Raw genomic sequence first — 13,774 nt, forward strand, 5'->3', positions numbered from 1 at the left:
AAATTCACAGGTGTATCGGCCGTTACGGCCGTCGTAGCGGTCGTAACGGTGATGTAACGGCCGTAACGGCCTGTTACGAACGTTACAGGGCATCTTTAGCTGATTCTTTTCAAAAAAAAAAACAAAAGAAAAAGCTAAAAAGGCTGAAGATTGATGTCCGATACACATCCACAAATTTTCAAAAGAAAAAACAAAAGAAATAGATGTACATACCTTTAGCTTTCGTCTTTTGCCTTTACAGCCCATGAACCATTTTCAATTGAAGTGAGATTCCACAAATTTTCAGATCTGAACCATTTTCAATTGAAGTGAGATTCCACAAATTTTCAGATCTGAAATGTGGATGAGTGAGAAATAGAGAGAGAGAAGAGAGAAGAGGGAAGAGGGAGATGGAAGAGATGAACCTCTCTGCTAGCTTGATCTTGCCTTTGTTAGCTTGATCTTGCCTTTGTGCTGAACAATAGTAAGTCCATAGTTTGATCTTGGCTTTCTTTATCAAATTTTATTTGCTCAATAGCCTCTCTCTAGCTTCGTGGGGAAGATAAGCACTGCCCCTTTCTTTATCAAACTGTTGACTTCACAGATAAGCATTTGTTTCCTTGTGGTCTCCAACTGGCCAAGATTATTTTATTTTATTTTATTTTATTTTTTTTAAACAATGATTTCAGATTTTAAATTTTATAAAATCTATAAAATTTATGTGATATATTTAATAATTTTAATTTAAATATATATATAGAGCTATACACTTATTTTTAGTATTTTATATATATTAATTAGTGATTGATTATTTTTTTTTATAATATCTAAAAATCATAACACATTTAATTATATGAATACATTTTATATATGTCAATTTTTATTGATTTTTTTTTTCTTGCAGGTTATTCAAAAAGATAACAAATACTCAAGTGATTGAAGCCCCAAAACGAACTATGTATGAATTTTTTTCTTTATAATTTATTTTTTAATTTTTATATGATCACATTACCATGTAAACTCCAAATGTATAAAGAGTAGTTACATTTTTTTTTATAATCATTTCATTTAATATTTAATTATAAATATTTTTTATTTTGTTATTGTAATGTGTTGTGACAACAATGTTGAAGTCACTATTTTTTTTAAATATCTTTTTAAAAAAAAATCAATACCTCAAAAAAATTATTTATAATTTATTTTTTAATTTTTATATGATTATATTAGCATGTAAACTCCAAATGTATAAATAGTGGTTGCATTTTTTTTATAATTATTTCATTTAATATTTAATTATAAATATTTTTTATTTTGTTATTGTAATGTGTTGTAACAACAATGTTGAAGTCACTATTTTTTTTTAAATATCTTTTTAAAAGAAAAAAAAATCAATACCTCAAAAAAAATTATTTATAATTTATTTTTTAACTTTTATATGATTATATTAGTATGTAAATTCCAAATGTATAAATAGTGGTTGCATTTTTTTTGTAATATTTCATTTAATGTTTAATTATAAATATTTTTTATTTTGTTATTGTAATGTGTTGTGACAACAATGTTAAAGTCACTATTTTTTTTTTAAATATCTTTTTAAAAGAAAAAAAAATCAATACCTCAAATAAAATTATTTATAATTTATAATTTATTTTTTAATTTTTATATGATTATATTAGCATGTAAATTCCAAATGTATAAATTGCGAAAACAACACACCCAGTAGTTAGGCTAAAAGTAAATGTAAGGAATTCAAGTTACAACCGGCTTACTTGGGCTTGTTTGGCCCTAGTTGCTTTGGGCCTTTACATGGTTTGGTCCTGAGTTGAATTTGGACCAAGCCTGACAGTAAGCTAATAACATGTATGGTCCAATTAGTTCCTCCAGTTTTAAGATTAAAAGGAAACCTTAAAAAGGATATATATATATATATATATCTAAATTTCTTCATATATAGATTTTAATTGTTCCTTTAGGAACAAACAAATTTTTTATTTTTAACAGAATGGAAAAGGTTCATTTGTGTATTTTACAAATAATTGTACATTTAAAAAAAAAAAAATCTATGCGTAGAATAATTTTAAAATTCTTAACAAAAAACACACTCTTAACAAAAGTATTTTTCATTTCATTTAAGTTATGCAGAATAAAAGTAAAGGTCACATGTTGCTTTCAAGTCACAGTTGACAATGAGTCATATTAATATATATATATACGAATTTTACACTTTTAATAAATGCACGAGATTAGCACCCTTAATTACCAATGAGTCATGTTAATTTTTTTTATAATCATTTCATTTAACATTTAATTATAAATATTTTTTATTTTGTTATTGTAATGTGTTGTGACAACAATTTTTTTTTTTAATGACGAAATTTGTTATTATAATGTGTTGTGACAATAAATAGTGGTTGAATTTTTTTATTTTTATTTTTTGTAATGCAGAATTCAAATTCAAAAATGTCACGACAAAAGGGTGCCAATGATGAACCCCAAAGTGAAGATATTGGTTGGAAATTTGGAACTCAAGTTGAAGGCACTAGGCATCATATTATTTGCAAATTTTGTGGACATCACATTAAAGGTGGGATTACGCGTTTCAAACAACATTTAGCACATCAAACGGGGCAAGTGCATTCTTGTCCTAATGTTAGTAGAGACGTGAGGCAAGAAATGATGAAACATTTACAAAATAAGAAAATGAGTAAAGCAGACAAACAAAAGAGAAAAGCCGAATTGGAAGCACATATTAAAGGAGATGATCTTTATGATGAGGATGAAGGGGGAGATTTTGTAGATCTTCGAGATGATGACTTTGACTCTGATCCAGAGATGACTAGGGCTCGACAAGCAAGTATTCGTTCACAACAACAATGGGAGGAAAGACAACAATTTAGACGAGGTGTTGCAGGTCATGGATCACAATATGATGCAGGTGGTAGTTCTGGTGCAGGGGGTAGTGGTCAAAGATTGCCTAAAGGGTCAGGTATTGCTAATGTTTTTCGTCGATCACAATCCGTGCGTGAAACTGGTGGGAGTGGACGTAATTGGATTAAGCCCAATGCTTCTGAAACAAGGTTGAGAGCAATGGATGTAGAACTCCAAAAGAGCAAGAGTACAAAGCAACGAAAAATCTCTACAATGAATTTACAAAAGTTAAAAGAGAGATTGGGACGGGCAGTGTCCAAGTTTATACTCTATAATCGTATTCCATTCAATGCAGTTGCTTCAGAGTATACACAACCCATGCTTGATGTTGCTGCTGAAGTAGGGCCAGGAGTAAAGGGTCCTAGTGCTTATGAAGTTTCTGAAGTATATTTGGGCATGGAGTATGATGAAATGACAGAATGGATAGGATCATTTAAGGGAATTTGGGAAGAGAGAGATGTATCCATCATGTGTGATGGTTGGAGCAGTCTAACTCGGCAACACATCATCAACTTCTTAGTGTGCTGCAATAGAGGTACTATATTTCACAAATCAATTGATGCCTCTAATATTGTTAGTAAGACTGCTGAATATTATTTTGGGTTGTTAGATAAAGTTGTTGATGAAATTGGAGAACAATACGTTGTTCAAGTGGTAACTGATAATGAACTTGCATTGAAAGCTGCCGGTAAAATGTTAATGAGAAAAAGGAAACATTTATATTGGACAGCTTGTTCAGCACATTGTATCGATCTCATGCTAAAAGACATAGCCAATAAGAAAAGTGTAGCAAAGGTGATTGAAGATGGTAAAACCATCACCAATTTCATTTATAATAGTGGATGGGTGTTGGATTTAATGAGAAAATTCACTGGAGATAGAGAATTGATTCGACCTGCCATCACTCGATTTGCTACAAATTTTATTGCCATTGAGAGTATTGTTAGATATAAACAACAATTGAGAGCTATGTTTAATAGTGATGAGTAGAAGAATTCTAGATGGGGGAAGGCAAAGACTGGGCAGCCTTACAATGTGAAAAAATTTATTTTGGGAAAGGAGTTTTGGCAGAAAGCAACAGAACTTTGTAAAGTTCATGAGCCCCTAGTCAGAGTATTGAGGTTGGTTGATGGGGAAGAGAAGCCAACAATGGGTTTCATATATGAAGCTATAGATAGAGCAAAGTTGGCAATTAAAAGAGATTGTCGCTACTATACCGACTATTGGAAAATTATTGATACTCGATGGTCTTTTCAATTGCATCAAGATTTGCATGCGGTTGGTAAGTGTTACGATTTCAATTATAAAATGTATATTTATTTACAATTATTAATTGTCTTCTTATTTTTGAAGGATATTTTTTAAATCCTCAATTCCAATATGGTGTTATCTCATCCAATGAAATGATAAGAGAAGTGATGGATGGACTTAAAAAAGTCATTACCAGACTGGAGCCTGATATGGATGCTCAAGTGAAAGCAACAAATCAAGTACGTACCAATTATTTAAATTTTAATAGTAATAATCTACTTTTGCACATGTTACTTGTAATGATTGTCCAAATTGTAGTTGTTGCTGTTTCGAGATAAACAGGAAACTTTTGGCACTCCTTTAGCACAAAGAGCATAGAAACAATCAAATTCAAGTTTTATTTTCAAAATTACAAATTTACAATATATAAATACTTAAATAATTTTCTATCATATTTTGACTTATGTCTAGTGTAATGTAATTTTGTGCAGCTGAGTGGTGGATTATTCATGGCAGTTGTGCTCCTGAACTTCAAAAAATAGCTGTGAAAGTATTAAGTCAAACCACTACATCATCTCATTGTGAACGTAATTTGAGTACTTTTAGTCTCATCCATACGAAGACAAGGAATAGATTGAAATATAAGAAAATTCAAAGATTAGTCTTCATCACCTATAACATGAGATTAAAATTGAGACATGTTAAAAGAAGCAGCCAAGAGGAGATTGATAAGAGTTTTAATCCTATTAACTTGGATTAGATATTTGAAGAAGATGATCCAATAAGTCCATGGATAGAAGAAAGGAAAAATCCTTTACTAGATGGTGTGGATAATTCTGAATGGCTAGATTTGGTCTCAGATGGTGGTGGTGGTGGCGGCGACGACGACAGCAATGGCGATGGCAGCGATGGAAACGGTGGTGGTGGCACCCATAGATATCAAGCTCGACGCACTTCTCAAAGCTCAACTCCTACTCCAACTCAAAGTGATAATAGTGGTGGTTTAACACCATCTGATGGAGGAGGTGATGATGGTGATGGTGATGGCACTTCTCACGGTGACGGTGGTGGCGGTGGCGGCGACAATGGTGGTGATGGCGGTGATGGTACTAGTTTTGGTGCAGGAAGTGAAGATTTTATTGGAGGATTTGGATTATGTGATGTTGGGGAACATTATGATATTGGAGAACCTGTTGCACCTTTACCCCAACTACCTAGGAGGTTTCGTGGTAGTGATACCCGTAGGGATGAAAGAAGAATAAGAAGTAGAGAACAACAGCTTGATTCATCTGATAGTAGTCATAGTTATCCATATCACCCTTATCCATCCTATAGCACTGATAGCCAGAGCTATCCTTACCCACCTCAACAAAATTATCTTTGGCCCCCTCAACAGCATGGTCCTCTAGGATACGGTTTGCCAAATTATCAACAAACTCAAGAAGGGTATGTTGATCCTTTTCAGCCAAGGTATCCATTTTCTCTCCCAATGCATGAAACAGAAAGGGATGACATGATGAGCACATTTACTTATATATTTCCTACTGGATGGAATGAAGGTAGTAGCAATCAAGCTCAACAATCTGATTCCCAAGATGCACCACGTCACTCATTTTGGTGGGGTAAAGGTAGCAGCAACAATCAAGCTCAACAATCTGAATCTCAAGATGCACCACGTCACTCATTTTGGTGGTGACATTATGTAATTTTAGTAGTAACATTGTGTAAAATGTACTATCTGTTATTTGTGATTTATGCTATGATGTTATGTACTTTGTCAAGTTCTTCCATTATGGATGTATACTTTTTTAAAACTATTTGAATTAAAATGTACATATGCTTCCACAAGTATAATAATTAAAAATAATTTTATACATCTAAGTCCAATAAAAGAAATTTTTTCCACAAGTGTAATATGGATTTATAACATATAAAGTCATTAATTATTGAAATAAAATATAAAAAAAATCATTTTCTAGTGATTTAAAAATATGAAATATATTGGATCATACTTAAAAATTATGAAAAATTTATCAAAATTTATTTTAAAACTCAATAAATATGATTATAAAAAAAAAATATGCGTATCGGTAAATTTTTTACAAATTGTGCGAAAAATAAAAAAATTCATAGTTCCGGTAACCGCAACCGTTACGCTGCGGCCTTTACACCCCGCAACCGCAACCGTTACAGCGACCGCAACCGCTTTTCAGAACCTTGGGCACAGACCACCAATGCAGCAACTACCAGATCAGTGGTCTTAGAGCAGTCGGGTTGAGATTTCTGAGCCTACTGTAGAGACAGATATACCGGTAGTTCAGTCAGATTAGGGCAGTATGGCAGGAATGGAGGAAATGATGCGTCAACTCCAAGAGAGCATGAAAACCATGCAGCAGGATGCTGCTCGTCAAGCGGAATTTGCCAAACAGCAGGCTGCGATCATGGCCCAACAGGCAGAGCTAATCACCAGGTTACAACAGCAAGCCGAAGCATCTGCTTCGCACTAAGCTCCTCCCCCACCAGTAGATCCAATACCCGAGGAGACGCCAAATGTCCAGGAAGGTACGGACATTCCGACAGGGCCGACTCCGCCCCCAATTTTACCCCAGCTATCTAAAGCACCAATCAACCTACCGGACTCTCCCTTTGAGATCGAGGTAGACCATACGGCGTTAAAGTTGAGCAAGCTTGAAATGTTGTTCAAGAAATCCCAGAGGGTAAAGTCCATCCCGGACATTGAGGACGGGTACACCGACGCAGCTGTGACACTGCCAGATAGGTTCAAGATACCAAAAATTGACCGCTTTGACGGATCTGGGGATCCCATGGTACATCTACGGTTGTTCTCAGACATACTACAGCCGATGGGCCTCACTAGACTACAAAAGATTTCATTATTTGGCCGGACCCTGTCGGGTGTGGCGGCCATCTGGTACGCAAAATTAGAAGATGATGTCAAGAGGAATTGGGATGAGATGGCCGAGGCCTTCGCTGCACAATACTCGTATAACACGTAAATCGAGATTACGACCTGTGATCTTCAGACGACGAGGCAAGAGCCTAAGGAGAGCTTCTTAGAATTCGTGGCCCGCTGGAGGGCCAAAGCCTCAATGATGACCATTAGGCTAACAGATAAGGATCAAATACGGATGGTTGTGCGCAACCTCCAGCCCAAACTAATGCAAAAAATGATCGTGCTCCCCTTCCCTACCTTTTTAGATTTGCATGAGATGGGGGTACAGATCGAGGATGCCATGAAGCAGAGCCTTATTGACTAGGAGAAGGAGCAGCCTAGGCAGGCGTTTTCCCGCAATTCAAATGTGACCACCAGCGGTGATGCAGTTGCAAGATCTTCTGAAGTGGGCATGGTTACCGCCACCACATCAAAAAAAGCTACCCCATTCACCGGTGCGTCCGGAAGTAGCTCACAGAAAACCAAATATCCACCTCAAGTCAAGAGGGTTTTTACCCCACTTTATATACCTTTGTCAAAGGCTCTAGAGGTCTTAATCCGGAAAGGACATCTGAAACCATTGGAACAACGGCCTTTACCTGATCCTCTCCCTCTAAAGCATGACCAGACTAAGTACTGTGCGTACCATCAACAAACCGGTCATGAGATCGATAGCTGCCTTCGTCTACGCCATGATGTACAAGATGTGTTTGACAACAAGGTCATTGCCGCACCAGTCTAGCAAAGTCTATCGTCATTGGATCAGTGAACTTGTAGGGGATAATGTAATTATGTGATCAGGGGATGAACCACCTGCGGATGGCGCTCAGTTTACTTCGGATGTAGCGTTTGGCACGCACTATTTTGAGCATTTGCGAATGCTAGTTTTGTAGTTTCTGACTTGGGTGTTGAGTCAGTTCTGTTGTTTTGTTTTGAGTTTGTCTCTTTGTCCTGAGTCAGTTGGGTCTGTCTTGTTGTACTGAGTCAGTCCTGTTTTGTTGGAGTCGGGTGATTTCGGGGGTGTTACCTCGGACATCACTTGCTTTGTTTTGTGTTTGTCTTTTCGTTTTCTTTTGAGTCTGTTTCTGCCTTGGAGCTAGTTACACCAGAAGATTTGAATGAACAACAATGATTTTCACACTCTTGTGTTTGCTTCTGCCTTGTGCTAGTTGTACCAGAAGTTCTGAATGAGATGGCAGTATCTGACTAAAAATTGTGTCTTTTCTGTGCTTTGAAATCATTACATTGACCTGAGTTTTTCAAAACTTTTTTGAACACTGTGGTAAAAACGAAGAGGAAAGAATTCCTCAGGTTTTGCAAAACTTGATCAATTGAGAGAAAGACAGGTGTGCTAAGCGCTTAATGAATAAGATCATGCTTGTTAATGTGAGTACTGAGAAGGATCCTAGCTTGATCCAGATTGGTTCTACACTGTCTTCAGCGCGAGCGATTTGTCGCTTTCTTAAAAAATTTCAAAAAATATTTTGCGCGGTCCTGCGAAGACTTGTGTAGAATCGCTCTTGAGATTGTGCAGCCTAGGATCGCTCTCAGCCTCAAGATTCAACCCCTTTGCTCTCAAAAACCTTAAACTTGGGATCAGAATGATCAATGGTCAACCATCAATGTGAGGCCTGTGTGGCCAGATTTAAAGCAGCCCTCGAACAAGAGGCACCAAAGTCAGATCAAGAAGATTAGATGTCGTCAGAAGAAGCTTGCGAAGCTAAAACAGAAGCGCCCCTCGAACTAGGGGCAAAAATGTCCGATGTGCTCGAAGAGTCGAAGATGGATCTTTCTGTAAATTAATACAACAGCCACTCTCCTGAATACGGATGGCTTCAAAACCCTAAAACCATTTGGCACGGACTTGTTACACTTTTACCCTTTGAGAGGCTCGCTGGGCTGAAAACCCGGAAGGGCTACCCAGGCAAAAGTTAGAGCAAGAGAAAAATACAAAAAAAAGAGAAAAAATGCAAAAGAAAAGAGAAGAGAAAAGATGAAAAGATTTGAAAAAGAAAAGACAAAAAAAAATGAAAAGAAAAAAAAGAGAAGAATTGAAAAGAAAAGAAAAACAAAGCTCGCAAGGTTGAAAACCCAGAAGGGCGGCCTTAGCAAAAGTTAGAGCGTAAAAAAGTGAGGGTTAATACACGAGTTTACCTTAACCTGAACTACTTATGGCTTGATTTTCATGTTTGGGATACATAGGCAACTTCATCTTGAAGTCCAGCCACAAACACTTCGAATTCGACTATGTCCATGTGATGGTTCTGGTCATCTTCTGTATCCGAGAATTTGGTTGTGTTCGTCACTCTGAGGACTGACTACAATGTGCTGCGGTGCCATTCAAACAAGGGGCAACTTTCCGTTGCCATTCAATGCGCTGCGATGCCATTCAAACAAGGGGCAACTTTCCGTTGCCATGCAGCTCTTTTCAAGCAAGGGGCAATTATCCTTTGCATCTAAGGTTGTGTATCTCGAGAGTAAGTTACGTGCTCGTTGAGCACTGGCTGTTTGCCAAAATGGTTTTTGAAAATTTTTACTGAGGTTGACTAATTTCTCGAAAATTATTTCATTTTCCAAAACTGGACCATTTTTTTGGACCCAAAAAAAGGAAAATTTTCAGTGCTTATAGCCTGACTTGCATGATTTTAAATCAGAAAAGTTGAACAAGCATGTTAATCTAACTCTCATATTGGTCGAAATTGTTTTAGTAGAAAGCCAAAAACAAAAATGGTCAAAATAATGAACTACGGGCACAGTTGAGTCAGGTTTTCTGTCTTTTTCCCCTTTATCAACGCACTTACCAGAAAAGGCATCATACCTGCCGAAAAAGGGGACCACTGAAGCTAACCCCAAAAGGGCAGAAAGCTCTCACACCCTCCGAGCAACGAGGTATCAAGTCAAGCGCGAAGCACGAACTGGAATGGAGCAAGATATCCCACTCCCTCATCTGGACAGATCTGATCATGTCCAAACTCCCCAGCAGAGCATCGTCAACTGATGTCAGCTGCAGATTTGCTACACACCCAGTTGTAGCACAGCCCCTCTGTGGGAGAAACTCACTGTTGTGAACAAGAAGAAGAATCTAGCGGAATGCTAGGGGCAAGACTCCGCAACTTTCTATTTATCTATCAACCACCCAGGGGAGGGATTAAAAATGAGGGATTGAAGAATAGAGAGATGTGCGCTGAGAGAAAAAGTGAGAAAAATGGGGCTTCTTTTTCAAAAAACAGAGCCTGAGGGCCGAGTGATGTGAGAATCACAAATGAGGAAGGGCGGGAAACAATACCCGGAGAAACTGGCTCCTCGTGCACTGAGAGGTCTCTTGCCTTTGTAACACATCCGAGTGTTGTGTTTGTGTCTTTGTTTGTCTCGATTCTTGTTTTGAGTCATTTTGAGTGTCAACGGATGTGTTTAGGTTGTTTTATCTTTTGCTTTCCGTTGTTGAGTCGTTTTTGCTATGGTCAGTCGTAGGCTTAATACCCGGTCGAGAACTAATCCCTCAATTTCAAAAAATAAAATCATTTTGCGCTCCGAGTGCCGTGCCGTTCTCCACATTTGTGCAAAACAAGATTCGTTCTTTAGTAAAACCGCAGGGTTTAACCCAGGTCATGTCAGAACAGTAAAACCAGGACCTATTTGAAGCTATATGGGTTCCAGACTACAAAGCAAAAGAAAAGAGGGAAAATGTCGGGTATCTGAGTTTGTTTCAACTTTAGTAAGTTCCGAGACTACATTCCGTGTGTACCTCTTCAGGTCTTGCCAATGCTCCGAAGTATGAGTGTGCCTCTACCTCAAGCTCAAGATCAAGTCTGCTTCAAGCCAGAATGGCGATCAGAAGTGCTCTCCTCTAGTACCGTTTCGTGCCAGGGACATCTTGGCCGTGTTTGCAATGAGTTCCTAGGAGACCAACTGCGACGGTGGAAACTAGAGTTCGAATAACTGATGCCTAGAACATAAAGGTTCGGGATTTCCGGGACTAAAGTCTGGTTTAAATACCCAGGGGTGTATCCCCGGCTTGAAATCTGTATGGAAGCCCCATAGGTTGAGATAGCATGTATGCACCTCAATTCTGGATACTGAACCAACCTAGTCTGTCACCCCGTTGGAGAATAGGGAAAGTTGTGAATATGATCAGGAAGAAAGACAGCATCCAAAGTGTTCTACGTGAAGAACCCTTGTCAGTATTTCAGAGTCTTTGTACTGTAAGTTGAAGGTAAGTGTTCGAAGAGCACAAGGGGAGATCCTCGTCGGAGAAGAGCGATTCACCGCCACTCACTCATTAGGTGCTTTCTAAAGCGCCGCTTTGTCCATTTATTGCTTTCCTTAAGCATCATGCATTGTAATGCATTGTACCTATCAAATTTCTTTCTCAGTCATGCACGATATTGTATGTACGGTTCATTCAAAGAAGTTCCGTTTAAGATCATTTATTTAGTGTATCAATTACACTTCATTCAGTGTATCAATTACACTCTCATTTATTTAGTGTATCAATTACACTTCATTCACTTTGTGTATCTATTACACTCTCACTCATTTAGTGTATCAATCACACTTCATTCATTTTGTGTATCTATTACACACATTCTCATTTTGTGTATCTATCACGCACATATTCACTTTTGTGTATCTATCACACACCTTCTCATTTTCTGTATCTATCACACTTCATTCATTTAGTGTATCAATCACACTTTATTTATTTAGTATATCCATCATACTTGTTCACTAAATACATCTATCACACTTCGTGTTCACCTTTAGTATATCCATCATACTTGTTCACTAAGTGCATCTATCACACTTTGTGTTCACCTTTAGTATATCAATCATACTTTGTTCACTAAGTGCATCTATCACACTACATGTTCACCTTTAGTATATCCATCATACTTGTTCACTAAGTGCATCTATCACACTTTGTGTTCACCTTTAGTATATCTATCATACTTGTTCACTTAGTGCATCTATCACACTTTGTGTTCACCTTTAGTATATCTATCATACTCTGTTCACTTAGTGCATCTATCACACTTTGTGTTCACCTTTAGTGTATCCATCACACTTGTTCACTTAGTGCATCTATCACACTTTGTGTTCACCTTTGTGTATCCACCACACCTTGTTCACTGAGTGCATCTATCACACTCTGTGTTCACCTTTTGTGTACCCGTCACATTTTGTTCACTTAGTGCATCTATCACACTTTGTGTTCACCCTTTGTGTATCTATCACACTGTGCTTACCACACTCGCTTAGTGTATCTATCACGCGCTCAGCTACTGTATCTATCACATTTTGCTTCATATAGTGTATCTATCACATGCTCACTTTGTGTATCTATCACATATTTGCTTTTTATGTCCATCACACTATGCTCACCATGCTCGCTTTGTGTATCAATCACACACGTTCGCTTTGTGTATCTATCACATATGCACACTATATTCGCAGTGAGAATTGCAGTAATTCTCTTACACATTTTTTGCATTATAATGTAACTTGGTTTCTACTTGCTTAAAACTGTTGCATTGTTATGCTTCATTCCAGCTTTCTTTGCATGATTATAAGTTATGCTCGGCTTTGTGCATTGTCTTGCATTTTGTCCCCATCCTCGGGCGCATATCTTTCATCTGTAGCTTGTATGCTTTGTCTAAGTCTTCGGCCTTGTCAAAAATGGGTCATCTCTGGGCTTTGACATTCACTCCCGTCATTGTTATGACTTTCGAGTTCTGTCAAAGAGGGGCAACTGTAGACACCCCATTTTTGACCGTCCTCAAGACTTGGACGTCATCGTTTGAACACTCGATGATTATCCATGTTCATGTTCGTCTTGAGTTCTCAGAGGTTTTGGCCGCGTGCCTTGCCTCAAGACCTCTCGACTTGTCTGTTTTGTGCTTGGTTATGGACCAGGCACTTGGGCTTTTGCCTCTGAGGGTAGGAAATGGCTTGTTGGCCATCCCCACACCTCACTGGCCATGGCTTGAGGCCACCAGCCCTGTTTTATTGCCGTCGGTCATTAGTGATGGCTGACCGACACTGTTTTTGATCGATCGGCCATTTGTTTTGGTCGATCGGCCACCTTTTCTGGCCGAGCCCTTTTCTTGAGGAGGTTTGAACTTTTTGAACCCCTCATTTTAGTTTCTTGAGGAAGCTTGAACCTTTTGAACCCTTGGTTTTAGCTTCTTGAGGAAGCTTGAAACTTTTGAACACTTGCTCTAGCTTCTCCAAGAAGCTTGAACCCTTGTCTAGCTTCTCAAAGAAGCTTGACCTTTACTCTAGCTTCTCTAAGAAGCTTGAACCCTTGTCTAGCTTCTCCAAAAAGCTTGACCCTTTTGTTCCAAGCTTCTAAGAGAAGCTTAAACCTTTCTTAGCTTATTGAGGAAGCTTGACCCATTTGCTTTAGTTTCCTCAAGAAGCTTGAACCCTTCTAAGCTTCCAAGAGAAGCTTGACCCCTTTTACCCCTTTGCACACCAACTCTTAGCCTAACACCTCCATCATCAACCTAAGGATCTTGGAGGCCATTTTTAGAGGTTGAAGGTCTAGTTTTTGGGTCTCAAAGCTGCTGGTTTTGCTGGAACTACAAGTGTAACACACTTTACCCTCTTTTGGTCTTTATTTTGCTTCATCTTTTTGCCATACTTAGAAGCATTTTCGAGCTT

The 13,774-nt window shown here is 37.9% G+C and overlaps 1 protein-coding gene across 1 annotated transcript; it reads left to right on the top strand.

Annotated features, from left to right (window-relative positions):
* The first annotated feature begins 2,430 nt into the window (after window positions 1-2,430).
* LOC114299659 (uncharacterized) lies at window positions 2,431-5,972 on the top strand. The gene is made up of 3 exons (XM_082920208.1): window positions 2,431-4,189; window positions 4,261-4,397; window positions 4,477-5,972. The coding sequence occupies exon 1, from the start codon at window positions 2,440-2,442 to the stop codon at window positions 3,895-3,897; it is 1,458 nt and encodes a 485-aa protein (XP_082776334.1). The 5' UTR covers window positions 2,431-2,439; the 3' UTR covers window positions 3,898-4,189; window positions 4,261-4,397; window positions 4,477-5,972.
* Window positions 5,973-13,774: the final 7,802 nt, after the last annotated feature.

The sequence above is a fragment of the Camellia sinensis genome, chromosome 3 (genome assembly GCF_055761805.1).
Source record: "Camellia sinensis isolate YWXY chromosome 3, ASM5576180v1, whole genome shotgun sequence".
Taxonomy (NCBI): Eukaryota; Viridiplantae; Streptophyta; class Magnoliopsida; order Ericales; family Theaceae; genus Camellia; species Camellia sinensis.

Coding starts and splice junctions, on each gene's coding strand:
- LOC114299659 (XM_082920208.1), top strand. CDS start 2,440: ATGTCACGACAAAAGGGTGCCAATGATGAACCCCAAAGTGAAGATATT.